This window comes from Zosterops lateralis (assembly GCF_965231275.1).
Source record: "Zosterops lateralis genome assembly, chromosome: Z".
Lineage (NCBI taxonomy): Eukaryota > Metazoa > Chordata > Aves > Passeriformes > Zosteropidae > Zosterops > Zosterops lateralis.
In genome coordinates this window covers 22,978,640-23,005,270 of record NC_139800.1, presented here as the reverse complement: position 1 = coordinate 23,005,270, position 26,631 = coordinate 22,978,640, and the positions used below count along the sequence as shown (strand labels likewise).

General features: G+C 45.1%; 1 protein-coding gene across 5 annotated transcripts in view; it reads right to left on the bottom strand.

The window, feature by feature from the left end:
• Positions 1 to 13,380: 13,380 nt before the first annotated feature.
• The window catches only part of KIAA1328, a 179,621-nt gene continuing 166,370 nt past the window's right edge, over positions 13,381 to 26,631 (bottom strand). For all 5 annotated transcript variants that reach the window (XM_083883481.1, XM_083883483.1, XM_083883484.1 and 2 more), the window contains exon 11: positions 13,381 to 16,151. In XM_083883481.1, coding sequence (XP_083739607.1) covers positions 15,935 to 16,151 — 217 coding nt within the window. In that variant the 3' untranslated portion in view covers positions 13,381 to 15,934. The remainder of the gene's footprint in view (positions 16,152 to 26,631) is intronic.

Genomic DNA, 26,631 nt, shown 5'->3' with positions numbered 1-26,631 from the left:
TTTAAAAGACAGCAAGAGGGCATGAAGAGGAGAGCTGGTAGGGAAAGAGACTCTTCATCAGGAATTTTTCTGCTCCGCAAAACTGGGAGAAAAGAAGAGTGGCAACTAAACAAAAGCAGGACATCATCCTCTGCTACACAGTGCCCTTATCACCTGTAAGGGGGTGGGGGATGATGTTATAGCACGGTGTTTATAAACTCATTAAAATGCTACATTTCAGAGTGTGTTTTAACTCTGACTGAGGTGAAAATGTTTCTTTTGAGAAAATACCCACTGAGCACCAGTGTCTCCATGGTCTCAGTAGGGAGCTGGGTAAAATTCCTTTGCAGAACCTCTCTCAGCCTTCGTGAGCCCAAGTTTCAGCAGGGACAAAAACTGGCAAGTACACACTGTGGAGGGGAGGGTTTTACCAGGCACCTGAGGGGTCCCAGGACAGCTGACATCTTGACACCTGACAAGGTGCAGCCTCAGATCTCTGCTTTCATTTCCCCACTTTTCCTTGGAAAAGATCTCCTTGCCAACACAGTGCCCATCACCAAAAGCCCTCCAAAAGGCAACTTACACAAGGGCAACATGTTTCCTGATGGTCCTTCACCAGATTCGGTGGTCTTTGGAGACACTCAGCCAGCCAGAATAGTCTGGACAGTCACTGGAATGCCTCAGAGCAATGATTTTGCTAAGCAGCTCTGAGTGTAACAGTGGTTCCAGACCAGAGCTCTTTCCCACATGTGTAGTCACATTTTCACCAGCAAGGCTGCTTTCAGTGCAAGGAAGATGCTGGTCACCCTTACAGAAAAGCACTCTCTTTGGGGGCTTTTAGAAGTACAGATCTTACCTGCTTTTTACACTCCTTTAAAGAACAAGATGCAAAGTGATCTCTTCCCCAATGAATAAAATCACTCAATTGAGAAAGAAAATGTACCAGGTGGCTCCCACTCTTTCCCGCCTTAAAAAAAAAAAAAAAAAAAAAAAAGAAAGAAAGAAAAAAGGCTTTGAGCCGTTCTTCAAAGGCTGTCTGATTTGCTTTGAATAATATAAAATGATGATGGAGGGAAAAAAGAGAATATTAAACTCAAGGCTGTAAAAGCTGTGCACTCAGGCTGAGCCACTGAAAAAGATCCACATACACTTTTCATGAAATAACCGCAATGATCCCTCCTTGTCTCTGTAACAGCTGGGGGATCGGCAGCAATGCAAACTTGGGCCCAAACATGGCCTGGGTAACAAAAGCTGGAGTACTTCTTCCCTGGAGGTGTTTTCCCCCTTGATACATCCAAATACCCATAACTCACTATGGGTTTCTCCACCAGACTCCCCTGTGTGCCCCGTCCTGGTCCAGAGCTCCCAGAAAAGGGAGGCAGGAAAGCGGGACAGGAGGGACACACAGAAAGAGAGGGAAAAATGAACGAAAAAGTATTTTCTTCTGAGCTCCCCCAAGAAAATTAGTGTGAAGCTGGAAGGAGCTGATTGCTGTCAAGGCCTGCCAGAGCCCAGATAGCCAGCTGCAGTCCCCAGGCACAAATGTGATAATAGCCAACAAGCTAAAATCATTAACAGTAATGATTGCCTCTGGAAAGACCCCAACAGGAGGAGTAGGAGGAAAAACCAGTGACAGGAGAGGGAGAAAAAAAAAAAATTAAAAAAGAGAAATTGTAATTTCCTCTTAGCATTTCTGCACTCTGTTTTCCATAACCCTCTGATCCCAATAAAGACTGCATCACCTAGTTATGGCTCAGTATGACTTTCCCCAGCTGGGCTCAAATGATCAGTTCTTCTCCCTCTGTTTGCTGGTGGGAGAGCAGAGGGAATGAGGCTGAAGGAGGAGAGGCAAATACTTGGTGATAATAGCCCTCACCTCTAGCTGGATGGATAGCCCTTATGGATGTTAACTACTACAAAAAAAAGGATCTTTGTAGCTTTGTCTGGATGAATCAATCCCATGTGATAAACATCTGTGGTGTCCCCACAGCCCATGGCACATGACACAGAAGAAGGGAAAAAATCCATTTCTCAAGCAGATGTCTTTAGTGCCAGAGACACGAGGAGTACTGGAGTCATCTGTTCTGGGACCAGTCTCGATCAACTTCTTCAGCAACAACTTGGACAGAGGATGAGAATTTGCAAATGATACCAGAATTAGGGGAGTACTTTTGATGGCAAGGCCTCTTAAATCTTTAGCAATTCACATCCCAGTCTGCAAACCTGAAAAAAATTTCTTCTTGCTTCCCAACTCCTTGCCCTGTCCAGGCTTCCTGTTTTTCTAAACTCATCTCAAAGCAAACTCCATATGAGCAGTCTTTGGTTAATTAACTGCTTCTGCAAGGAAGGAAAATAGCATCAGCTTTTAACAGTAAAAACAACAGATTTTGGCTCCAGTTGTATTTGTGAGAACAGTGGATTCACATGTACGATTTCATGCTTTATCTTGGTACAGCTCCATGTACCAAGCAGGTGTATCCCATTCAGGGGTAGGTGACAGGAAGTGGGAAAATTATGGATTTGCCCCTGAAGTATATGGCCCAGAGCACATCCTGCCCAGGACAGTGCTAATATTAGAGGAAGAGGAGTACATTCAACCTAAAAATCCCCACTATAATGCAAGGCTACGTTTACCATGTTCTCTTTGGACTCATTTGCCTTTTTGCAAACAATTCTCTGTAGAGCCATGGCTGGCATTCAGGAAAGAGCAACGAAGTGGAGCACCAGGAGCTTTTTGCACCAGTCAGTGAGCCCATTGCTAAGCTGCTTTGTGCAGAAGTTGTAGAAATCACATCCCATGCTGACGTTCACCTTCTTGGGGAGCTGGCGGGGAGGACCATATTCCTTTCCAAAGATTGTCTGGGCTCAGAGAAGCATTTAGCAAAGCCACACTGAACCTGTTCAGATGCAGCTGGAGTTTGTAAAATAGGGAACTCTTCTTCCAAAATTAATTCCTGGCTTTGGATTTCTCTGATGTAAAGAGTTTAATTTTCCAGCTCAGAAAACTCTGTGCCGTTCCTTCAGCGAAGGGGTAGGAAGGTCCCCAGCCTCCCTGCCTTGACCAGCAAAAACACAAATTCTCAGGCTGTTCCTGGGAAGTTTTCTCCTGCACTTTTTTTTACCCACAGGATATCCTCACATATCCTTCAGTCCCAGGCTTAATGTTGTGGTGGGAGAACACTGCACCAGCTCAACAGCACTGGCCCAGGAGAGGCCTGTGTGACCTCAGGCCTGTGTGAGAGCAGACAGTAACCTCTGGGGTTTGTTCAAGCTCCCCAGGACCTGCTAAAGGACCTTTAGCAAATCCCTCTGGATAACCAGCACATCACACTGTCCTTAGCACCCCCAGCCCCTCAAAGAACTTGTCAGTACAGCACTCCTCACTCAGGGATTTCAGAGACCCAGCTAAATCCTACCATCCACACGGCTCCCCAGTGGCCTTGGCATGTCCTACCTTGGCTGCCCTAGCTCTCCAAAGGACCACAAAGGCTGGCCCAAACCTCTTACTGGCATTTTCTAGAGAGTACTTAGGCAGTTCTGTGCATCTTGTGTCTAACACTGCCTGATGGGTTATGAATCAGGAGACATGCAAGTGGGTTTTGGAGTGGCATGGTGGGAATCTTTCCTTTCCCAGCTGGACTTTACACTGCGGCCCACAGTAACATTCGTGCCATGGGTGGATATTGACCTCCAGGACACAGGATGCTCCTCAGACACCCCACTCAAGAATTAAACAGCTTTATTTGGATATTGGGAAAATCTCGTATGGATACACACTGGCACACAGCTTGAAGGAGCAATTTCATGATCCTCCCCTATTCTCGCTATACTCTGAACCCTCTGCTGCAGGAAAGTGAGTTAGCCAGTTCTCTCCTCTTAAAAAGAAGTACCCATGGATACTTAGAGAGTGTCTCCAAGATACAGAGACTAAATCATATGTCAGATCCCCAGCTGGAGGAAAATAGAAAGGAGCGAAAGAAAAAGATAAAAGTAAACAGAAAACTTCTTACACCCTGAAATGGGAACTAAAATGTGGAGAAATCCCATGTGAAGGACTCCATTCAGGAATCTTGGCAGAGTTTCAGACATCAGACTTCACAGCCAAGTAACTGATGGCTGAGATACGAAAAAGAATCTGTCAGAAGTGTATGTAGTGCAGACATCACCTTGGTATCTAATTAGCTAAAGGAGTCTGAGTCTTTACTCAAAAGCACAAATTTTCCCAATGTACACAAAAGCTGATTAAACTTTAACCCCTTCCCATAAATTAACAAAGAGACCCCAATCAAAGTGAAATGGTACAAAACTTGGTCAGACAGAAGTTTTGAAGCTCTTATCTCCAGTTTACATTCTCTACTGAGATTTCCCATCCTTGATTAATGACTTGCAATTTTTATTTTATTTTATTTTTAGGACTGTGTCTTTTGCTAAACCTCTGAAAGCTCCACGGTGTCACTGGACTCTGAACAGACCAAGACTAATTGTCTTTTTTATAGATCAATCTGCGTCTTACACACATTCTTTCCCCTCACAAAACACCTAGGAGGGCGGAGTTCCCAGTGTGGTCACAGCCAGTCTTAACATCCCAGCGTTTGTCTACACTAGGTCATTTAGTCTGAATTAAATATATGAAATAAGGACTGGTCACACCACAGCAGCAGCTCCTCAGGCATGTTCATTTGATGTCAAAGAGGTCTCTCATCTCTTTTGGTTAATTGAAGAGGTTTTACTTCTACTCATCTTAATTCTGAGTATTGAAACGGAGTCCTGATTCAGTTTAATTAATTCCTTTTAAGAATGAATTTGAGTTAATTCTCCCATGGGTCTCACCGCAGAGAGGTGCCCAGAAATCACTATGTGGCTTAAAGTTTAGAATGAGATGGAATTCTTTCAGGATGAACTACTAAACCCCACCTGAAGATTTCATTTTCCTTATTACTGGAGATTGGAGGGAACATTTTAACTCAGAAAGCAATTATGGGTAGTGCTGCCATGCCCATGTTTTGATCATAAGTTTGATGAAGTGGAAAGGTCACAGCTCTTGAAGTCAAGTGCTAGGATGAAATTCCCACATGCCACATAAGTTTTTAACTGGAAAAACATTGGAAAAAAGCTTTGAAGCGTAATAATAAAAGCAAAAACAAGACCTCAAATGCATTAGTATTTTTCCAAATCACACATTTTTTTCATACTTGTGGTTGGCAGTGTAACATCCAACAGCATCTGCAAAACACTAAGTACTATTTGTACAGACCAAATGCTCAGGAAGGGAGCCAGAAAAATGTTCATAGCAGAATTTACCAGCCCTTAAATTTAATTACAAATCCAGAACTAAAACTGTGTTCAATGAAAATTTCACTGTGGTGAGTGCAGTAAAGATGGGCCTGAGCCAAGAGCAAAGAGGCAAATCCAGTCCTCAGAAGCCTGGACATTGTTCTGAACTTCACAACTGTGGAACAGGGATGAAAGACCTGGACCTGAGCACCATTCAGCTTGGAGAATTCAAAATCTCTGTCAATCACCATGGGTAGCCAAAGAGCATTTTCAGAGCCAGGGGATGCAGGCGCCCTGCAGGCACCACCTCCCTCCTAGGGGTGTCACCTCCAGCTCCAATGGGGATTGCCAGGAACTCAGCAAATTTGAAATGCTGCAATGCCGCATGCACAGAGTGGGCAGACAAGTGAGATCTGGCACATACCAACAAATCCACACTGAAAAACTTCTTTGAAGCAGTCCTGGCCAACAAAAATCTGACTTTTCCTGGCTCACTCTTTTTCCATCTCTCCAGTACCTGCCCACCTTCCACTGGTAGTCAAATACACAAGGTTTTCAGTGACTTTGAGGAGATTGGGGTTTTTTTTTATTTTTTCCTCTACCAGATCTCATTGAGGTTTGGCTGCCCAGTGTCTCTGTCCAGGGAAATTGAAAAAAGAAAATGAAAAAGCAGGGACTGGCCTCTCTGTCCATGGCAGATGATGGGCCTCATCTGTGGATAATACAAGGCAGTGGTCACGTGCAGTCCTGTGGTGCAGAAATTCTGTCTCACACGATAGATGCTCATGTAGCTCTGCAATACTGTCTACATTTATTAAGTGAAATCACTGCCTGTTTTCTGCAGCATTAAAAGTGAGCTGGAGTACAATATATTTATTGATTGCTACTAAACACAACCTGGGCCTCCCTCCAGCTTCCACTCTCCTGTTTATTCAAGCAGAGCTTAAAGCACAGACACACACCTGCATCCCCAGGGCAGGTGTGCCCTGTCCATGGAAAAGGTGACCCAAAACTGCTGCCCCAGCCTCTGTGTTTTACCTCTCAGCAGTGATGCACTCCCACATACAGTTGAGTTGAAATGACCAGGAAGGAGAGGGAGTGACAAGGTGATGGGACCACTGGGCAGACAGGACACAGCTACTGGAACTGGCAGGAAGAGGCAACAGGTGTTAAACTCCTGGGATTAAAAGGGGAAGCACAGATGAGGAGGAGGCTGATGGAGGCATCGCCAGAGTTTTCTCTGGGCTGGTATTAGGAGGAGCAAGTGTCCAAAAGGAACAGATGCACCTCAGCACTGCACACAGTGGTGGGGACACAGCAGAGAAGCCCAGGCTTGGGTACATCCCATAAGGCAGTGAATCCCACTTTGTTACTACTCTTTGACACTCTGGAGACCCATGGCAGAAAAATGAGGCCCTGGATTTATCCCCCTTTTCCAATTAGCCTCATTTCCCCTCTTCTTCTCCATCCGCCTTGCTGGAATCAATCCTTGTCCTGGCATTTTAAAGGGCAATGTGCACATTTTATGGCTGTCCCCTATAAAACCATTCTACATGATAACACATCCAGCCCTTTATTAGGGACGTTTGGCAAGTTTATTAGCCAGACATTTTTCTGCACTGACAGATGAGGTCCTGCCATCACTTCTCTGAGCACGAGACGCCCTCCCCTGTCCCCTCCTCCCCTTTCCTGAGCTATCCAACCCCCGATGCCAGCAGCCCACAGACATCCTCAGTGCACCATAAGGCCCCTCCCTAGGCAGCTGAAGTCCTCAGTGTCCCACACCTCACCTGCAGCCAGGTAAGCAGCAGCAGCAGGATCTTCCCCTTCATCCCCAAGAACTACCAGCATTTAATTACCCTCTACAGCCACAGCCACACCCACCGAAGACTCATTAACCCTTCATAGCCAGGGAAATGCTCGTGGCTTTGTGCACAGGCATCCAGAGGGGCAGACTTTCATATCATCATATCATGGCAGGACAACTCCTCAAGTCTCTACAGCAAGGCTGTGCCTTGAGGAGCTTGAAGAGCTTTACATATCTTGGGGGGTAACTGCTTTCATTAAACACTAGGAAACCAATCGGCCTTTGTAGTTTGGGCATTGTGATGCTTTGACCTTGATCCCAAGGTCACCACAAACATGAGACCTCGTTTCTGCAGCACTCCATGATGAGATGAAGTTGGGACATAAGTTCAGCAGATGTTACATGGAGCACGAGGGCTCTGCTTCCCAAAAAAACCAGAATTGCTCTGCCAAAGTGGGTTTGTCTCAGCCCTCAGATGCTGACACCATTGAAGCTGTGTCTGTGCCAGCTCCTCCTCCCTGTGAAGCTGGGAGGACTTGATGTAAAGCCAGCTTCAAGTTTTATTGTCCTGTGCTCACAGCTGTCCATGTGTGTAAGAGTGAGCATAAGGGTCAGCAGGGGTTTAATGGGGGGTCAGAGATTAAGAATAGAGACTGAAATTTATCTGAGTGCTTACCTGATGCCTCCTCGCCACACTCCAGGGCCACTAGCCACCGCTGCGGGGTTTGCTCCCCACACACCAGCACAGCCAGAGGGGATGAATCCCTGGTAAAAGGGAGCAAGCAAACCTCTGGCTCAGACTGCATCCCAGTCAGGAGGCTGTTGGGCAGTCCCCCTCCCAGGTCAAGGCAGATGGCCCTTGTCACCTTTCAGGTGCTTTGATGGCACACTGCACATTAAAATGGGAAGCAAATACAAGGCCATATTGGGATTCCCACGCTGCAGGGAGCCTCCCACCCGGTTGTGGTTTCATTTACTGATCTCAACCTATTGCTGCTGTTTAACCCTCGGCAGGACCACTGGGAGCAGTGGTCGGCTCCCTCCACCTTCCAGTTTCCCTGCCCCATGTTGGTTCACATGCCACATTCCCAGGCTGTGTTATTCTTAAGTGCTGTAAATCTCTCACTATTATTCTCTCACTTGATATAGTGAGCTGTGTCATTTTGAAAGGAAATACATAACAGTATATTAAAGAAATCATGGATCTCCTCATTCATGTTTAAAACAAATTTATTACAATGTAAGAAACCCTGAATAGCATGAATTTATTATAATGATTTAAGGCTCCTGGCACTTGAGTTAAAAATGTCTCTCAATAAATAACTTTCCCTTGAAAACACAGCAAATTAATATAGTTTACCATTTCCAAAGTTATATAAATCCAAGAGGCTTAAATCAACAGTACGCTGGATAAGATTACTGTTGCCACAGACTGGTATCGCAGCTCAAAGGGATGGAAAAACCAGTGAAAAATGAATGGCACTTTTTTTTCTTTTTTTTTTTTTTTTTTTTTTTTTTGGTCACCTTTCTTTCCTTTCCACCACCCTAGGCTATGTCTGCTCTGTGAAAGTCAGACTAATGTGAAAGGGATGACAGCAGCTGTGGCCTTTGCACACAGGTATCATTAAAACAGAGCGGCTACTCTGCCACCAGACTCAACAAGCACTGTTCTGATATTTCCCCAAAGTGCCTCCAACACACACAACCCCGTTGCTTTCCATAGCAGTGTTTCAATTTGACTTTAGCCCAGGAGCTGAGATGTCTCCAGCTTGGCTGCCTCCAACCCTGCTGCAGCCTCCCAACTCTAGAGCAAACACGGGGCTCTAAAAAACTGCCTGGACACCACCCTGGCCCCAGTGCAGGAACACACATGGATGAACTAGGAAGGGAAGTGAAACCCCATATGTGGCTGCAGCCATCAGTGGGGGTGGCAGGTATTTTCCCTGACCCAGAACTTGCTCCAAGAGCAGTCTGTGGAGCTCAGCAGCTGTTGAGGACAACAGCCTGTGCACATCTGTGTGTCCTGGGGAGCACTGGTTTTGCTCAGCTGCATGCACAGCTGGGTGCCAGCTCATGGAGAAAATTTCTCACATATTCTCCCTCCCCATGGACTTTTCCTCTCCACAGGCCACCCTTCAGGCAGCAAGAAGAGCTCAGCATCATCAGCTGAACCAGGCAGCCCTTCCCTCACCAAGGTTTTCTATTGCTTTTTACTTTATGAAGGCCTAATTTTTCTCTCTTTACTGTCAGCATGTCAATTTTTTCCACAACATGGGTGATGACTACTTTTTTAAACAAAGTACAGCACCAGTGACATCCTGACAGTGCCAATACAGCCAGAGTACACCCACCTGAGCTTTTCAACACAGGAAGTTAGGGCTGTTAAGAGTCAGATTGACAGCCTTGGTAAATTCAAGTCCTCTGTTCAGCAGATGACAAGGAGTTATGAGAAGCAGACAAGGCTTTCAGGTCATCCAGTCCATCTCCCACCCCACCTTTTAATTGTCTCTCTCACCCATGCTATAAATATCTGACTCTTCTCATCTTGTTTCCTCATTATGTCAATTATAGCAGTCCCTGATCATTTTTATTACTCCTCACTGAGATCTCTCCAATCTGTGAATATGCTCTCTGGTAATGAGATCCCTGTGCTAAAGACACAAGTGCAAATAGAGGGGCACCAGCTCCACTGACAAGGAGCCATTTCCTCTGCAATTCAGAGATGTCATTGCCTCCTCACCTGCAGCTCAAAAGTCTCCTCGTCTGTTTTTGTTGCTATCCCCTGCCTTGTGCTTTCCTCACTCTTCTTCTTCTTCTTTGTTTGTGTTGTCTGGGTCTCTCCCATCCCATCAAGAATGTGTCTGGCAGATTGTTATCAAGGTGTCTGAGTTCACAGGTACTGCACCCACAAGTTCATGCTCTATCCCAAACTGACTCCTGCAATCTTTTTCTTTCCTACTTGGTATTTCTACTTCACATTATTCTTTCCTCCTCAACTCTTCTAAATTTAGCAGGGCCTCCTGGTTTCACTTCTTACACAATTTCTGCTTCAAGAAACAGAACCATGATCTGAAACACAACCAGACCTGGTACTCAGCCCAACACCTTAAAGAAAAAAAAATCTTCTGGATGTGGCAAAAAAGTGCAGAAATGAGTGTGGGTAGAAAGAGGCCACATTGTCACCATTTCACACCAGCAGCACTGGAACAGCGTATCATCCCGCTCTAGTGTAAACGCTTTAAGATGTGTAAATGCTAGAGAAAGTTCAGAAACAAGGCCTCCAAATCATCCAGGCACAGGAAAAGACAAAAGGACACAAGGCATAAAGGATGCTATCTCAACAAAGAGAAAGCTCAACCACGAGTTTATCAATGCCTTTGGAGTACTCAGTCTGGCAACATGGCAACTTTGTAATCCTTCTTCTAGAGGCACAACACAGTCCAGCAACTGGAAATTCAGGTAGATAACCTCAGCCTCAAAATAACACAGTTTTGTAGAAGCAAGAATAATTGCATTCTGGAAAATTTTGACAAGGCACTTTTAAAATTTCAATGGAACTTCCTCGCAGTCATCTCTAACTCAAGAATGAACTAGATTTTGCGTCTGTGAATTCATCTTGTCCTTTCCCTCATTATCAGGTGCAGCAGAGGAGAGGAGTTCCTACTCTGTTCTTAATGCTCAGAGCACTCAACACTTTTGTGTTTGGGCAGGTGCTTTAATCAAACCCATGCTTCACAGTTTCAATGTAGTTGCTAGTAAGCAACCAGGAAATATACCTTTTTTCAGCTTTTCACTTTCCTCTTGTCTGTAGACAGGAGACCAGAAATAATGAACTCACACTGGTTATTGAATGCTCTGAGTGAAAATTATTTTGTTTTACATACTCAGGACAAATCCTGAATCAAGGAAACTAGGCTTCCATGGCAGATCATGGATTAGTTCATCAGCTGGGACCACCTGGGCATCTCTCAATCCATGTATGTCAGGACCTCACCTCTTAGTGACATCTGAGCTTCTCCAGTTTAGCTCCCCAATACCTGAAATTACCTCTTCAAGCCTCAAAATACATGAAGCCTGAGCACTTCAGCTTGCATTCAACAGGAATGTCTGACCCATATGTTTCTGCTCTTACAGGTTACAGTTCACAGATATATTTTGGTGGATACCTCCAGTGCCCTCTGCTGTTGGCACTAATATAGATCACAGCCCCTTCTGAGGTGTGGTGCTAAACACAGTTCAGCACAGAACCCACAACATGCTGTGGAGGGAGGCAAATTGGCTTCCCCAGAGCTGGAAAACAAATACAGTTCCCCCTCAGATCATCCTTTTCCTGCAGCTGGAATGCTCTTCCAACCTCTGTTAACAAATGCAGGAGTCCTCAAGAACCAGCACTGGCCAGGCCAAGTTGAGTTTCTTGCTGTTTTCTAGCTGAATTCTGCTTTCAAACACCCTAGTCAAGGATCGCCACAAAATCTCTGCTCCACAGCTATGCCAGAGATGCTCAAGGTAGATGTCTCTCAGCTATGTGGAGTCACAATATTATAAAACATTTATTGTCACTGTGAGCAGACAAGCCTTCCAGGGCTTGGAAGCAGGGAGCAAATCTGGACCAGGAGAGGCATTTTTCAGAAGAAAGCCACACAGTCAGAGCAGACTACATTGCTTCTGCCGGTTTAAACCACTTCATTCAATATTCTGTGTTGTCTTATGTACCATGCAGTTATGTAAATTTATAAATCATACAGTAATTAGCACACAATTTCATAAATTTAGTAACAGTGAAAAAGGAGGTTTCTAACTAACCAGGCTGTATTCTCTCCCCCACAGATGGTACAAATTCAAATACAGCCTGGAGGTCATGTTTGAGAAAATCTTTGCTGCAACTTCTAGTGTTTAACCCCAGGCTCACATGCACTTTCAAGGACTGTCTTTTGGGTATCTTAGGCTCAATCTCTCTGAAGTGCAGCTAAGCCCTTTTCTCTCCTTAACACCAAACTTCCACAGCTCATTGGACCACTGCAAATTTTATTAGTTTATTCTGATTCTCACTCTCCAGTCTCCTATTCTTCAGCCATCTAAGTCACCATTCCTTGTGACCAATTGAGTTCAGTCCATGCTCTGGGTTATACCTGCGTTCTGCATAGTTGCTCTCCATGTGCTCTGGCCTCCCTGTCCAGCTGCTCTAAAGGGGACACACTAAAGTTAGGCCAAGGTAATTCCTTACTTTCCCTCATTTGCCAAGCATGCCTTGGACAGTAGCTCCTCAAATGCAGGAACATGATTTGGAAACGGGTGTGGAGTCATAAGGCTCTTATGGGAACCAGTGTTTGAAAACATTTCTCACTTTAAGATATAAGTACACAGTTTTTCTTTATCAGCTTATTCTAGTTTAACAACTCATCCCTGTCCTCTGGCTCACTCCTACTTCATCTCTACCTTTGGTACAGTTATCATCTTGCTTATTTGTCCTTTCTTGCCTTCACCTCCATCCTTTCTTCCTTACTCTTTAATTCACTTTTTTGTTTCAAAGCATGGTGCTGGCTCGCCAATTCTCTTCTCCTTTGTATTTTTGACCTTTCTCTTACTTCACGCTCCGAAGGAGGCCTTGCTCCTTCTCACAGTAAGACCCATGCCCTGGAGAGGAAGAGAAGGCTTAAAACAAATTCTTCATATATCTTAGCAAACTGGAGACTCACAACATAATATGATGTGATGCTGTGAGAAACAGAACACATTGTCAATGGCAGTATTGACATCTGAGCTGGACAAAAATCAGAAGATAAGCCAAATAGAAGTCTGGAAGAATAAATTAAACCCCCAGATAATTTATTAGATTAAGAACTGACATACATATATAAATACGTGCTTGAGATGGGATTCAATAGCAAGACTGGAAAGGCTAGAAATGAAGAGAGTGTGATCATTACAGGGCTGTGATGTGCAAAGTGCACAAAAGCAGTAACTACACAAACAGCCAGCAAGTGTGTGTACACAAACCACATGAGAAGGACACAAACTGAAGGCATGGGTAGGAGCCTTAGCAGCTGTCATGTTACTCCACAAAGCCTTATGGAAAACACAATCTGATGTGTAGCTGAATATGTGAAGCATATTCACTGCGAACACTCTGGACAAACAGTCTATGCTGGAACAACTCTCCAGCAGCAGGTCCCAATATAGAAGCTCAAACTTAAAAGGACACTGTCACGTCATTGCTTTTGCTAATTTAATTTTTGCATTTCCACTACTGTTTTAGCAGATGGAAAACAATTCCCGTCCCAGTACCAACTACTGATTTTGTCCTTTCCTATTTGACAATCATTGATTTTTTTTTTCTAAGGCTATAAATGTTTTAATAACTTCAACTTTGTAGTGCCTCATGGCAAAATATCTTTGCTTGCACTGACTGCTAAACACTATTCCTAATGTACTGGTGATAACTAGAGCAAGAGCTAGCATTATAAAAATGATTTTCCACAGGGTCTACGAAATTAATAGGTTCTGTTTCTTTTGTCCACATCTCACAGAGAGTTAAAGCACACAGCTCTTCACCCGCCCAGCATTTAAACGCTCTTTTACTAGAAAACTTTGCTTCACAAAGGTGTACCCCCTGTGTAGGTCTGACTGAGGGATAGCACCTTGAGCATAGAGCCCACAAACCTGACAATGTCCTTTTAGAAAGAGCTACAACCAAAAAATACAGATTCAAGCCAAAAGTCACCTTCAGAATTAGAAATTTTTACAGACCAAGTGATCATAAGAAATCCCAAAGCAGCTAAATATTGGCATCCACAAAAGAATCAAAGAACAAAATGCTCCCACGGAGTGTTCTTAAGACAAAGGCACCTTTCAAGAAACATATGTATTTTTTGCTGTTTTGAAAGGTCAGTTAGCATTTATCAGAAAAGGCAATTAAAGTTTCAGTCAAACTGGAAAAGAGATGAGAAGCAAATGGACTGAAATCAGAGAACTGTTTCTCTATTAAATACCAACACTTGAAAAAAACACCACAAAGCTAAAAAAACACCATGAAACAATCCCAAACTCTAAGATCTATGTGACGGTTATCCCCAAATTTCCTGCTGGTCCTTGTACATTTTCTCTTCTTTCTCCTCTTTTTCCCACTCTCTTTAAGCAAACTATTCACCAATAAAATAAGAAAACTTATGTTGCCACCTGCTCTACTTGGGCCAGGGCACTGAATAAATCTTTGGGGCTCTTAGCAGAAACCTAGGCCTTCACACGCCCAGGGAATAGAACAAGAGGGACAGCAGATGGAATATTCTAGAAAACTGTAATACTTCACTAAAAGAAGGACAGACCATGCAGGGACTTTCCACAGCAGTAATTTTCTGGTCCAGCAATGCTGCTTTCCTCATTTCAACTCCTCCAAGCAGCTTTTAACATTCAGCTGGGATGCACAGAAAGGATATCATCCAATTTGTGATTAAGACTGGGCCTGAATGAAGCAGCCCAGAGTAACCTGAGGTTCTTCTTCCCTTTCGTTCTCCTTTTGTTTCACTGACAGAGCATGGTGCTGCCAGGAGCTGCAGGGCTCTCATCTGAGATCCACCCCTCAGAGCATCACATGTTGCACAGGAGCAGTGTGAGGAGGCAGGCAGCAGCCACACCCCAAGCATCAGTACAGCAACTCAACCCAGCCATTAAGATAAGCAGGGTTGCCTAAAGAGACTGTCTGGAAAGCAGTACTGGCCCATGAACTGTTTGGGAGCAAATGGCCTAGAACTTGCCCGTACTGGATCAATTCTACCTTCCCCTCGCTGCAATTTTACTGTGCAAAATGAGTATTTTAGTCTCATATTTCTAGGAACACATGCCAGTGGCTACTGTTACAATAAAATATGAACATTGCATTGTGGAGAAAATGACCATTAATCCTGTAATGTGCAGTCATTTTTACCAATTCGGCACATTTCTTTAAATAACCAAGCACATGCAGTAGATGGAAATGCATTTAAATAAACTGAAATAGATACAGCATGAATAATTAAAGCTGGCAGGAAAGTGTGCATTGTGAGCTGCTAGTAGAAATAATTACTGATTTGTCTTATTTACAATGGAGCCTGGATGCAGGATCAAAATAGTGCAAGTTAGTGAAAATGTCTTAAGATTGCTCTTATACTAGCACTAATATGTAATATGTACTAATACACTTTTCATCTTGAAAAGTACATCAAATAGGTTTTGGATCTCTACAATGTCTGATTCTGTTCTGCTATTTCAGGGTTACGTTAACCAGCACATAAACTCTGTCAAATAGCACTGATTTAAAGAGTAATATAATTCAAAGCTGTGCCTAGTACATCAACCTGCAACATCATCTATTAACATTATCAGACACTGTAGAGTTGAGCTTACGATATATCCCCTAAAAACTCAGCATCTTAAATATCAGAATGTTGAAGGAAAAAGTAGATCATAAAATCAGTGAAGAAGTACTAAAGTGCGTGTACCTTTATAATATGCCAGGTTTTAAACAGGCTTGTTTAATTAGAAAATAATCTACTTTGAACATGCTGGTTCTTGAATGTTAGGCAGTTCTTGCAAACTGCTTTAGAGCCAAAAAAATCGATAATGAAATATACTTCCGATATAAGGCTGGCAAAACTGTGACTTCAATCTATTAGAAAATGTTGTACATTAAAAAAAGCTATTTTAAATTGATTTCTTGGCACATGAAAGGTTTAGGAAAAAAGTTAACACTTTCTGATTGGCATACCCCAATAATATACTTGCATCATGATTACTAAATCCAAAATGAACCTGAATGCTAATTAGCTATGTTTTAGAAGAGGGAAAACAAGTAGTGATCACTCAAATAATTTAAGAGTAGCTGTAGACCAAGGAGTTGTGTCAAATGAAGAAGATCTCCTCAAGGAGACGACTCTCCTCCATCTCATCTGCTCTGCTCCTGGGGCTGCAGGGGATCTGACACCAAGAGGAGGACAGCCCACAGCTGGCACAGCAGGGCGTGTGCATTTTGTTCTTGTCACAAGGTTCTCGGCAGAGATGTCCCACAGCTGATATGGGGTTCACAGCTTCCACCAGGTCAAGAAGAGAGGCTTCGTACCTACAGAAACATACCAAGAAAAGAGCTCTCTTAAGATCACAACACTATGCAAGAACTGAATCCAGTTTTCCTGCCTCCATAAATCAGACTAGTCTTAGATTTGTCTGAGAGGGGCCACCAGCACAGAATTAATTTTGCTGTATGGACCCCTGTGAGTAATTTTTCAGTACACAGAAGTACTGAAAAAGAGGCAAGCGAAGCATGGGTGCTCAGGCTATTTTAGGCTGTTTCACCACCTTTTCCATTTGAGGCGTGTATTATCTTACTTGTACTCTGGAGACTGAACAGAGACCTCAGAGAGATGATAGTCAAATATACCAAACAAGGCAGACCCATGCCAGTAATAGTAAAGTGACTTATACACATGCTGCACTCTGTTGTTTGTTTGTTGTTTTTTGTTAATCCCCTTCCCCCCGCCCCGCCCGCCCCCCCCCCCCCCCCCCCCCGCTTTTTTTGAATAGACCTCTACACTTGATTTAGCTTCTCAGGGATTTGAAAACAGAAGACTTTATTATTATTGCCACAAACTACGTGTGCTTCCTGTAAATCTCTGTGTACTATATGGAGTCTGTCTGGTGGAAGCACTGATGGAACAGAATCTAAGCAAGGCAATACAAAATCAACACTTGAGGCACCAAGAGAAAAGACAAAGGTGCTAAACATCACTCAGGCTGTCCTTTAAGTGCAAGCGCAGATGTAGGGGAAGGTTGCAAGCCAATGTGATCTGGTAATGCTCACTGAATAATGGCATATACTTGAGACAGGGACTTCCTATTAATATTCACAGGAGACAAGATTTGATCTAAATACCAGCACAGGATTGATCATAACAATATATTTCCTCCCGTCCAATTTTAAATGTCTTAAACAATGCCATTTCCAATGCTTCCCTAGGGAGCGTGTTCTCAGGTGATCTCTCAGTGATATGTAAGAGCTATCACTCCAGAGTTTAACCCTAAAGTCTCTTTGTTCTATGCTGTTGTTGGAACCAACCTGCCTGATGTTCCCAACCTGAAGTGATTCACACGTTCAAAGACTTTCATGCACCATGCTATTCGCATTATTTACCCAAATGAAACTATCAGCACAGGTGATTGGATCCATAGGGTCCCCCTCTTGTAAGCAAAGAGTTCATCTATAGCATGGGGAAACACCACAAGCTGTTCTCTGCTTTGAGAAAATCCTCTTTTTCTACATTTTTGACTGTAAGAACCTAGAAAGACTAAGCAACTAGGACAGCTGGGGGAAGTTTCTCAACTCAGATGCAGTGAAAAATTCTTAAGAACAAACATTTACAGCAGTTTATGGATGTGAGAGATTAGCAGTGGCCAGGGTACCTCCTAAAGGCAGACCTCCACCTGTGCTGTCCAACAGCCTCGTGCAGCAGCAGCAGGTAAAACGTTTTCCTACTCTGAACTAGACATGCCATGAAAAACACCCTTCTTCATCTCCACAAGTAAGTGCTACATCCTATACATCATCAGAAGACTGCCACAGAATCATTTAGACTGGAAAAGACCTCCAAGACCATCGAGTCCAACTTTGACTGGTCTCTGCCAACCAGACCAGAGCACTGAGTGCTACATGCTGTTAAAAATGAAATTTGGGGTGTTTGTCCTATGATGTAGCAATGGAGGGCCATCTCCGTGGCTTTCCTTCCTCCCAGACCACCTTGGAAAAACGGGGAGCCCGTTCCCATGGAGAAGCTCCCGAGCGCCGCACCCCCCCCCCGTCCCGGGTCGGGGACGGGGTGGGGAGGCCGCGGCAGAGCCGGCTCTGCCACCGACAGAGAGAGAGGAAAGGGGCCGGCCGCCCCGTCTTCCCCCCCCCGGTTCGCTGCAGAGGAGCCCCTTCCCAGCGCCGTCCGCGGCTGGGAGCCGGCGGGGGGGAGAGAGCCCAGCCCGCGGAGCCGCCCGCAGTCACCCGCCGCCGGAGCGGGAGGAAGAGGAGCCGGCCGCTTTCCCCCCCCTCAGCACAAAGAGTTTCAGCCGAGAAGCAGCCTGACCGCAGTCAGGCGCCGCCGGTCCAGCGCAGAGAAGGGAGCCCCAGCCGCCCTCGCCCGCAGCCGAGAGGCAGCCTGGCCCCGGCCGTTCCCCGTGCCGGAGCGGAGAGGGGGGCCCCGGCCGCCCGTCTGCCCGCAGTTACCATGCTCCCCGTACAAGCCGCCACAGCCGCCACGCGGTCAGCTGCCTCGGCCAGATGAAGCGTCCCTGAGCTAGCCGGACCGCTGCCCCACTTCAAAAGAAGAACCCCACACCCACCACGTTCCACATCCCACCGCACAAGCCCCGGTCCACCCCCCACAACACTGCCGCCGCTGTGGAGCGGCATGAGACTGAGACGCCATTTCTGCGGCAAAAACTAGCCCATGGCCGCAGAGAGCTCCAAGTGCCCGCCCCGGTGATCCCGCATGCAAATTAAGAACTCCGAAAGCGTCCCGGGATGAAATCGAACATAAAAAAACCCTTTATCAAATAAAAACCAAGTAAAATTAAAACAGATAAGAACTAATACTCAGCCGTGTGGACCCTAGAGAATCAGAAGAGCTAATTTCTCCGGTTTTGCTTACTAGCCGTAAGCTAAAAAGACCAAACTGGAGATGAGACCACAGGAGAAAACAAAGAACTAGCAGGACTCTGGGGTTACTCCCAGCGAGGGCCAGTCCTCCAGCTCTGTTGAATTGCATGCAGCAGAGCTGATAAAGCCCTCCTCCTCCACGGCGATCAAACCCCTCGGGCAAATATTAATAAGAGCTGATTAATAAAGGCGTTTATGGAGATTAATATTTTCTCCGCCCATTTTTATTCATAACAACTGGGGGCTCGTCCGGGATTGGCCACGCCCAGAAGAGGACCGAGACGGGAAGGCGCCGCCCACCTTGGACCTCCTGGACAGCTGGCCTCCTGGACCAAAGAGGACAACGCACGCCAGCCTCGAGGGACAACCAGCGAGGACAACGCACGCCAGCCTCGAGGGACAACCAGCGAGGACAACGCACGCCAGCCTCGAGGGACACACAGCAGCCACAAGGGGGCGCCGTTGAGGAGCACCGGGTAAGTATAAAACTCGGTGACGGGAGCAGGAGACGTGCGAGTGTGTGTGTGAGTGAGACGGGGGCCGGCAGCTCGGACCCCCGCCGCGAGTGAGGACTCCTCAGTACTGCATTTCCACATCTTCGCGAGAGGAGTGGTCAGGAACAGGAGGAAGCGAGAGGAAACAGAGTGAGCGAGGCGTCTCCAGGGGTGTAGGGGACCCCCCTCCGGACGTGCGGAGGCTGAATAGAGTGTGAGTGGCACGTCATAGAGTGAGTGGTACTGTGGGTTTCCCCTAAACCTGTAGGGGCAAACCACCCAGGTCACCTCAAGTGTGCGGGGAGGCCAGGGACAAGTGTGTGAGGCACGCACCACACCGACGCAGGAGAAAGGGTGGCTAGGGGCTGCTCCCAGGGACCTGCAGGGGTGTGGGGAGAGCAAGAGGTACTGGCCGAGGTTACCAGGGGCTGCTCCCAAGGGAGGGGTGGCCAGGCTGAGGTAACTGACGGGGTACAGGACGGTCACACTGGGCGGGGGTGCTCAAAGGGGAGCACGCTACCGGGTGTGAAGAGTGCATTGGGCGGGGGTCGGATTAGATACGCTACCGGGCTTGAGTGTGTCGTGTTGGGCGGGGGTAGGCAGGAGTTCTATGCTACCGGACACGGAGAGGTAAAGCTGGTCGGGGGTATCTAAGGCCGGTGCTACCGGGTGCAGTGAGTGAAAGTTAGGGGAGTTCCAACGTGCGAGGAACTTAACGATAGGGTGAGTGAGTGAGTCGCATACTGTGTGTGTGTGTCCTGGCAGAAGTAGTGACTGGAACTCTGGGCCCAGGTTGACCGGCTGCTTACGGGGATACGCCGGACGCGCAGGAGTGAAAGAGGGTACCGGCTGGGGTGGTGACGGAAGCACCAGGGGTGCTGAGGCCATTGACGGGTACCGGGGGCTGGCTGTGGCAGTGGTCGGGGCCCTAAGGGCGGGTCATACGAACTGCTTCCAGAGCTCACGAGTGAGTGTGAGTGAGTGAGTGTGAGTAAAAGAGCTTTCAAAAAATTTTTGAATAAATTTTACCAAGTAAAAATGGGTACTTGGATAAGTAGGTCTAGAGAGGCTGAAGTACAAAAAGAAAAAATACCACATATCCCTCCAGAGAGCCCACTAGGAAAGATGTTAGAACAGTGGGACAGGGAGGAAAGTACTAAATATTTAGATAGGATCAAAATGATCCATTATTGTATAGAAGTATGGCCTACTCTGGGTTTACCTGGAGAATGGCCATGGCACGGAACAACAGACCCTTGGATGTGTGCCCAGTTAAATCAACATCTGAGAGCCCAAAGTGATAAAGAAGCAGAACAAATGCAGTATGCTGCTTGTTGGGAAAAGCAAAACAGAAATAATGACAACATAAGGATCTGTAAGTTACAGGGGAAAAAAGGAAAAAGTGATAAAGAAGAGAATGGCCCCATATGGGATCCACTTAATTACTTACCTCCCCCTCCCGCATATCCAGATATGCCCCAGGTTCCCCCTGGAAACCCCTTCCAATTTCCCCAAACTGTAACCCCTGTTTCCCCCCTACCTTCAGCCCCAAGCCACCCTCAAATCCCTCAAACTAATTCCCCTATTCCTCCCTCTACCAATACCTTTGCCCCCTCCCTAACCAGCCCTCCGGTGAGTCTTCCCCCATCCAGTACTAACCCCTTCTGTACAACAGAAGTACCCCCAGTTTCTCCCAACAGTAGCTATGTCTTTTCTCCCTTACCATCCATGGTTCCAGCCCCACCTGCAAACTGGGAACCAAATTTGCCCACCCCAAGCATAGAGAATCCCCCTGAAAATAATCCAGAGGAACATTCTTATAACACCAGATCTAAAGCTAAGCTTTTTCCTTTGAGGGAGGTTCCAATGGGCGGAGTTGCTGGAGGGGTGGGATTTGTAAATGCCCCTCTGACAGCCTCCGAGGTCAGGAACTTCAAAAAGGAACTAAGAAACTTAGTAGAAGATCCAGTGTGGGTGGCTGAACAGGTAGATCAGTTCCTAGGTCCCAATACCTTCACATGGGGGGAAATGAATTCTATATTCAGAATTTTATTTAGCCCCGAAGAGATAAAGATGATTCGAACAGCAGGGATAAGGATTTGGGAAAGGGAGAATAGAATAGGGCCCCCAGGTGAACATAAACTGCCAGTAAGTGATCCAAAGTGGAACCCAAATAGGGAAGAAGACAGGAGGAATATGGATGATTATCGAAATTTGATAATCAAAGGAATTAAAGAATCAGTCCCCAGAAGCATTAACTCAAAACTTGCATTTGATAATATGCAAGGAAAAGATGAGACCCCAGCCACTTGGCTGAGCAAAATAAAACAAAATTTGCAAAAATATTCTAATATTGACCCAGAAAGCCCTGAAGGCCAGGTGTTACTTAAAACACAGTTTGTTACAAAGTCCTGGCCAGATATTAGAAGAAAATTAGAAAAGTTAGAAGACTGGCAAGATAGAGGAATAAATGACTTGTTAAGGGAAGCCTTAAAAGTCTATTTAAGAAGGGAAGAAGAAAAAACCATCACGAAGGGAAAAATCATGGTAGCTGTGGCTAGAGAAAGTGTATCTAACCAGAGTTCACCCCACCGAGAGGATAGGAAGCCAGTCAGAGGGCAAAGAAATAATTTACTACCTTGGGTGACCCCTAAAAGACAAGGGGAAACTCGAAAGTGTTTTTATTGTGAAGAAATAGGGCACCTCAGAAAAGATTGCCCAAAAGTATCATTTGATGAGGCAATCAAAAGAGAGAAAGATATATTAAAAAGTATATTAAATGAAAAAGATGATGAAACTTAAAAAGTCATAAAATGTATGACTTGCAAAATTATAAAAACCAAATTAATAGAGGAAACACAGCTAAATTGGCTCAGCTGTTTGTTTGCTTCTAGCTCTTCTGTAAATTAAAACTTGGCCCCAATTTAACATAAGAGCTTCCCCTTAAAAAAATGTTTAAACTTCCATTCTTGTTAACTCTCGAACCCAGGAGGTTACCAAGAAAGAAAACCAAAATCCCCAAACTCCTCCCCTTAATTCAAATATCACCCCATTAACCCCAAAATATAAGTCCTTTCCAGGTGCTGCTAAAGACCAGAGTGAAAGGACCAGCAACACCACCTCCAAACATCCTGTCCAGCACAAACCTTTCAAAACATCATCCCCCATAGACTGTTGTTTCATATTCAAACTCTTCAAAAATGACTTTCAAAAAAACACCCAAACTACATATTGCATAGAAGAAGTTTTTTTTTACTGTTTGTATTAGTGGTTGTGATATTGTTGTTAAAAGTTTGTTGTTGTTATTATTGTAATGTTGTAACTGAAAGCGCATATCAATCACAAAAGCTGTGGGATTGTTTGTTGTTTTGAATTAGTATAAATTATTGGGAAAATTACTACAAAAATTTAAAAATCTCTCATAGACCACAACCCAAAAAGGCTACCTAAAAGTTAACAGCCAAGTGTGAAAGTGCAAGAGAAACTCTAAAAACTGAACCCGGAGAGCTCCTAGAACCAAGAGGCAAGCCCAGGTGAGATTAGAAAAATGAAACTAGTTCACACTGGACTCTTGGAAAGACTCATGATAGTCTGGGTGATGAGTAGCCCCATGAGAGGAGCTGGTTCAGAGAGGCATTCCCTCATCAATGATGAGAAGAGCTCAAAGTCCTCAATAAGAGTTTATATCAACCCAAACCACACTTGCTTTGCTGATCTGCAACTCTCAACCTGTCAGGATGAGAAAAAACAATTGGTCATAAAGAATACTGCCACCTTTGAGCAGAGCTTAACTGGAGAGTGCTCTATAAGAGAATGGTTTTAGCTAGGCAAACCTCTCAATAAAATTTGGTTATTAGTTTAATAAAAATAAGCTACAAACAGTCCCTAGTAGTCAGAAATATAGCCCAAATTCGGATTCCTTTTAATACCAAAAGCACCTCAAAGAAAAACCCCAAAATTAAACAAAAAAAAAAAAATTAAAAAAAAAAAAAAATGACAAAACAAAACCAAGCTGTGATTGATATGAGCAAAGTCCAAACTTGAACAAGTAAAGTTAAACCCCAAAAATAATCAAAAATCATTACCATAAATAAGTTGATGCAGGTTAAACAACCTGATCAAAAGCAAAGAGGAGGGAATTGTTAAAAATGAAATTTGGGGTGTTTGTCCTATGATGTAGCAATGGAGGGCCATCTCCGTGGCTTTCCTTCCTCCCAGACCACCTTGGAAAAACGGGGAGCCCGTTCCCATGGAGAAGCTCCCGAGCGCCGCACCCCCCCCCCGTCCCGGGTCGGGGACGGGGTGGGGAGGCCGCGGCAGAGCCGGCTCTGCCACCGACAGAGAGAGAGGAAAGGGGCCGGCCGCCCCGTCTTCCCCCCCCCGGTTCGCTGCAGAGGAGCCCCTTCCCAGCGCCGTCCGCGGCTGGGAGCCGGCGGGGGGGAGAGAGCCCAGCCCGCGGAGCCGCCCGCAGTCACCCGCCGCCGGAGCGGGAGGAAGAGGAGCCGGCCGCTTTCCCCCCCCTCAGCACAAAGAGTTTCAGCCGAGAAGCAGCCTGACCGCAGTCAGGCGCCGCCGGTCCAGCGCAGAGAAGGGAGCCCCAGCCGCCCTCGCCCGCAGCCGAGAGGCAGCCTGGCCCCGGCCGTTCCCCGTGCCGGAGCGGAGAGGGGGGCCCCGGCCGCCCGTCTGCCCGCAGTTACCATGCTCCCCGTACAAGCCGCCACAGCCGCCACGCGGTCAGCTGCCTCGGCCAGATGAAGCGTCCCTGAGCTAGCCGGACCGCTGCCCCACTTCAAAAGAAGAACCCCACACCCACCACGTTCCACATCCCACCGCACAAGCCCCGGTCCACCCCCCACAACACTGCCGCCGCTGTGGAGCGGCATGAGACTGAGACGCCATTTCTGCGGCAAAAACTAGCCCATGGCCGCAGAGAGCTCCAAGTGCCCGCCCCGGTGATCCCGCATGCAAATTAAGAACTCCGAAAGCGTCCCGGGATGAAATCGAACATAAAAAAACCCTTTATCAAATAAAAACCAAGTAAAATTAAAACAGATAAGAACTAATACTCAGCCGTGTGGACCCTAGAGAATCAGAAGAGCTAATTTCTCCGGTTTTGCTTACTAGCCGTAAGCTAAAAAGACCAAACTGGAGATGAGACCACAGGAGAAAACAAAGAACTAGCAGGACTCTGGGGTTACTCCCAGCGAGGGCCAGTCCTCCAGCTCTGTTGAATTGCATGCAGCAGAGCTGATAAAGCCCTCCTCCTCCACGGCGATCAAACCCCTCGGGCAAATATTAATAAGAGCTGATTAATAAAGGCGTTTATGGAGATTAATATTTTCTCCGCCCATTTTTATTCATAACACATGCGGTCACTTCCTGAGAGTCACCAGGGATGATGACTCCACCACCTTCCTGGGAAGCCCATTCCAGTGCTTGATGTGATAAGTTACTTTGCCCATAACAAAATAATTCATTTTTATGTCTGAGACACAGAGCTAACTCCCTCAGTTCAAAAGAGATAGCAGTGGTACTGCGTTAATACCAATGTTAATGCTGACTACTGAAGTTACGCTATAAAAGCTATTTCTTTCAATTTTTATTGTTTCTTCCAATCTGATGGTCAGTATCATTTTTTAGTACATTTTCTGCCTTACAGAGCTACTTCCTGTTTGACTATAGATTGTTTTATTTTCCTGCAGATGTGCTAGCTTTAAACTCACCATCAAAAAGCCAATTTGCAAATTTCTTTACCACATTTTAAGCCTGTCTATATGTCTTTCTATTATCTAAGTAGCAAAAAATGACTGGCTCAAAATGAAAAAAATACATCTTTTGTCTCAATTGGATCTTGTTTGTGACTAACTCTAAGCCACGTGACATCTTTTAGTTACCCTAACCAAAAAGTTCAGACAGACATGGAGTTTTGGGTAGCCAAACCAGATGATTTTAGAGAAATCTGTTGGTTGTACTATCATTCAGAAAGTACCTTTGAAAACTAAAACTCCTCAAAGATATCTCCAACATAAAATAGAATAAAGCTGAACTGATAGCAAGAACTAGCACACAGATATATGAGACTTTTCACATGGAGAAAGTTTAAGACTAGACTCTATATAGATACACACATATAGTCTGAACCCCAAAGAAACCCAGTTAACACATACACTGCTTTCATTAACCACACCTAAAACTTCTTTTTAGATTAATCTAGTCTAGCATACAAATGCTTATCTCCTCTGACGGTAGTGCTATCATAAAATTTCAATTTCTCCAGCAGCCACATGCAATCACAGATTAGGCAGGGAAAACCAAACCAGTCAGTGCATTTACAGCAAATGTGCAGGCCCTAGATTTCAGCAGTACCTTCAAGTTCATTTCTTCTGCAAGTTTATCTAAGTTTTACAGCATTTCTGCTATCAAGAAGACTGAATGATTTGGCAGATTACAAGCACAGCAAATAGCAAAGATTATGTAAAAGACCAGGTGTTGTAAATCAGTCTATTTGACACCACAGTTATATATGCAATAAGGTGAATGAACTCTGCTAACAGAGCACTATCTGATAAAGAGAATGCTCCTTGCAGATATTTAGTGTTTAATCCCAGGATAATAGTTTGCCCTGGTTTGTCTAAGTAACATCAGACAGCATCTGACTGGAGGCAACAGAATAGACCTAGAATGGTTTGAAACTTGCAAAGACAATTTTCTCACCATTTATTTGTATCCTGATATTTAAAGACACACAGTCAGAATGCTTGAATCTTGAAATACTACCTTCTATAAAACCAGGGTATATATTCTTTGCATGACTTGAATAAAAACATAAGGTTGTTTTTTTTTTAAAAAAAAGTAATAATAATAATAATAATCATTATTACAACACTTAATGGCTTCAGTGAAGTCAAAGCTACAGGATCAGCCACCCAAGAGTCAGAACATTTCAAACAGGAAAACTGATTTGGCAAACTTGCCTTGTGAATAGTGAATGCTCTTTTAAAGCAAACTAAGGGCCAAGGGTCCTCTTGTATTGTTCCTGCTTCTAGAAGAGAAAAAGGTCCCAAATATTCTGCAGAAGTACCAGCACTGTACATTAAACCACATACAGAAATTCCTCACGTATAGATGTTCAACCAAGCAACGAAATGCCCCATCAGTGCTGGTGCTTACGCACATTTTCTTTGATAGGTTTTGCTCTTCCAACAGAAGGAAAATGGCATGGGCAACTGTCCCTTTAAGGATGGCGATAATTCAGTGTGTCTTCACTTTTTTTGGTACATTTGCCAGTGTGCTGGAAGGTCAGTGAGCAAGGGGAGTGTAACCTAGGTTCTTGTTAATGGATCTCTTGGAGCGAATTAGAATGAAATTACATAGTCCAATGGGTTAAAATAGACTCAGTAGGAATGTCG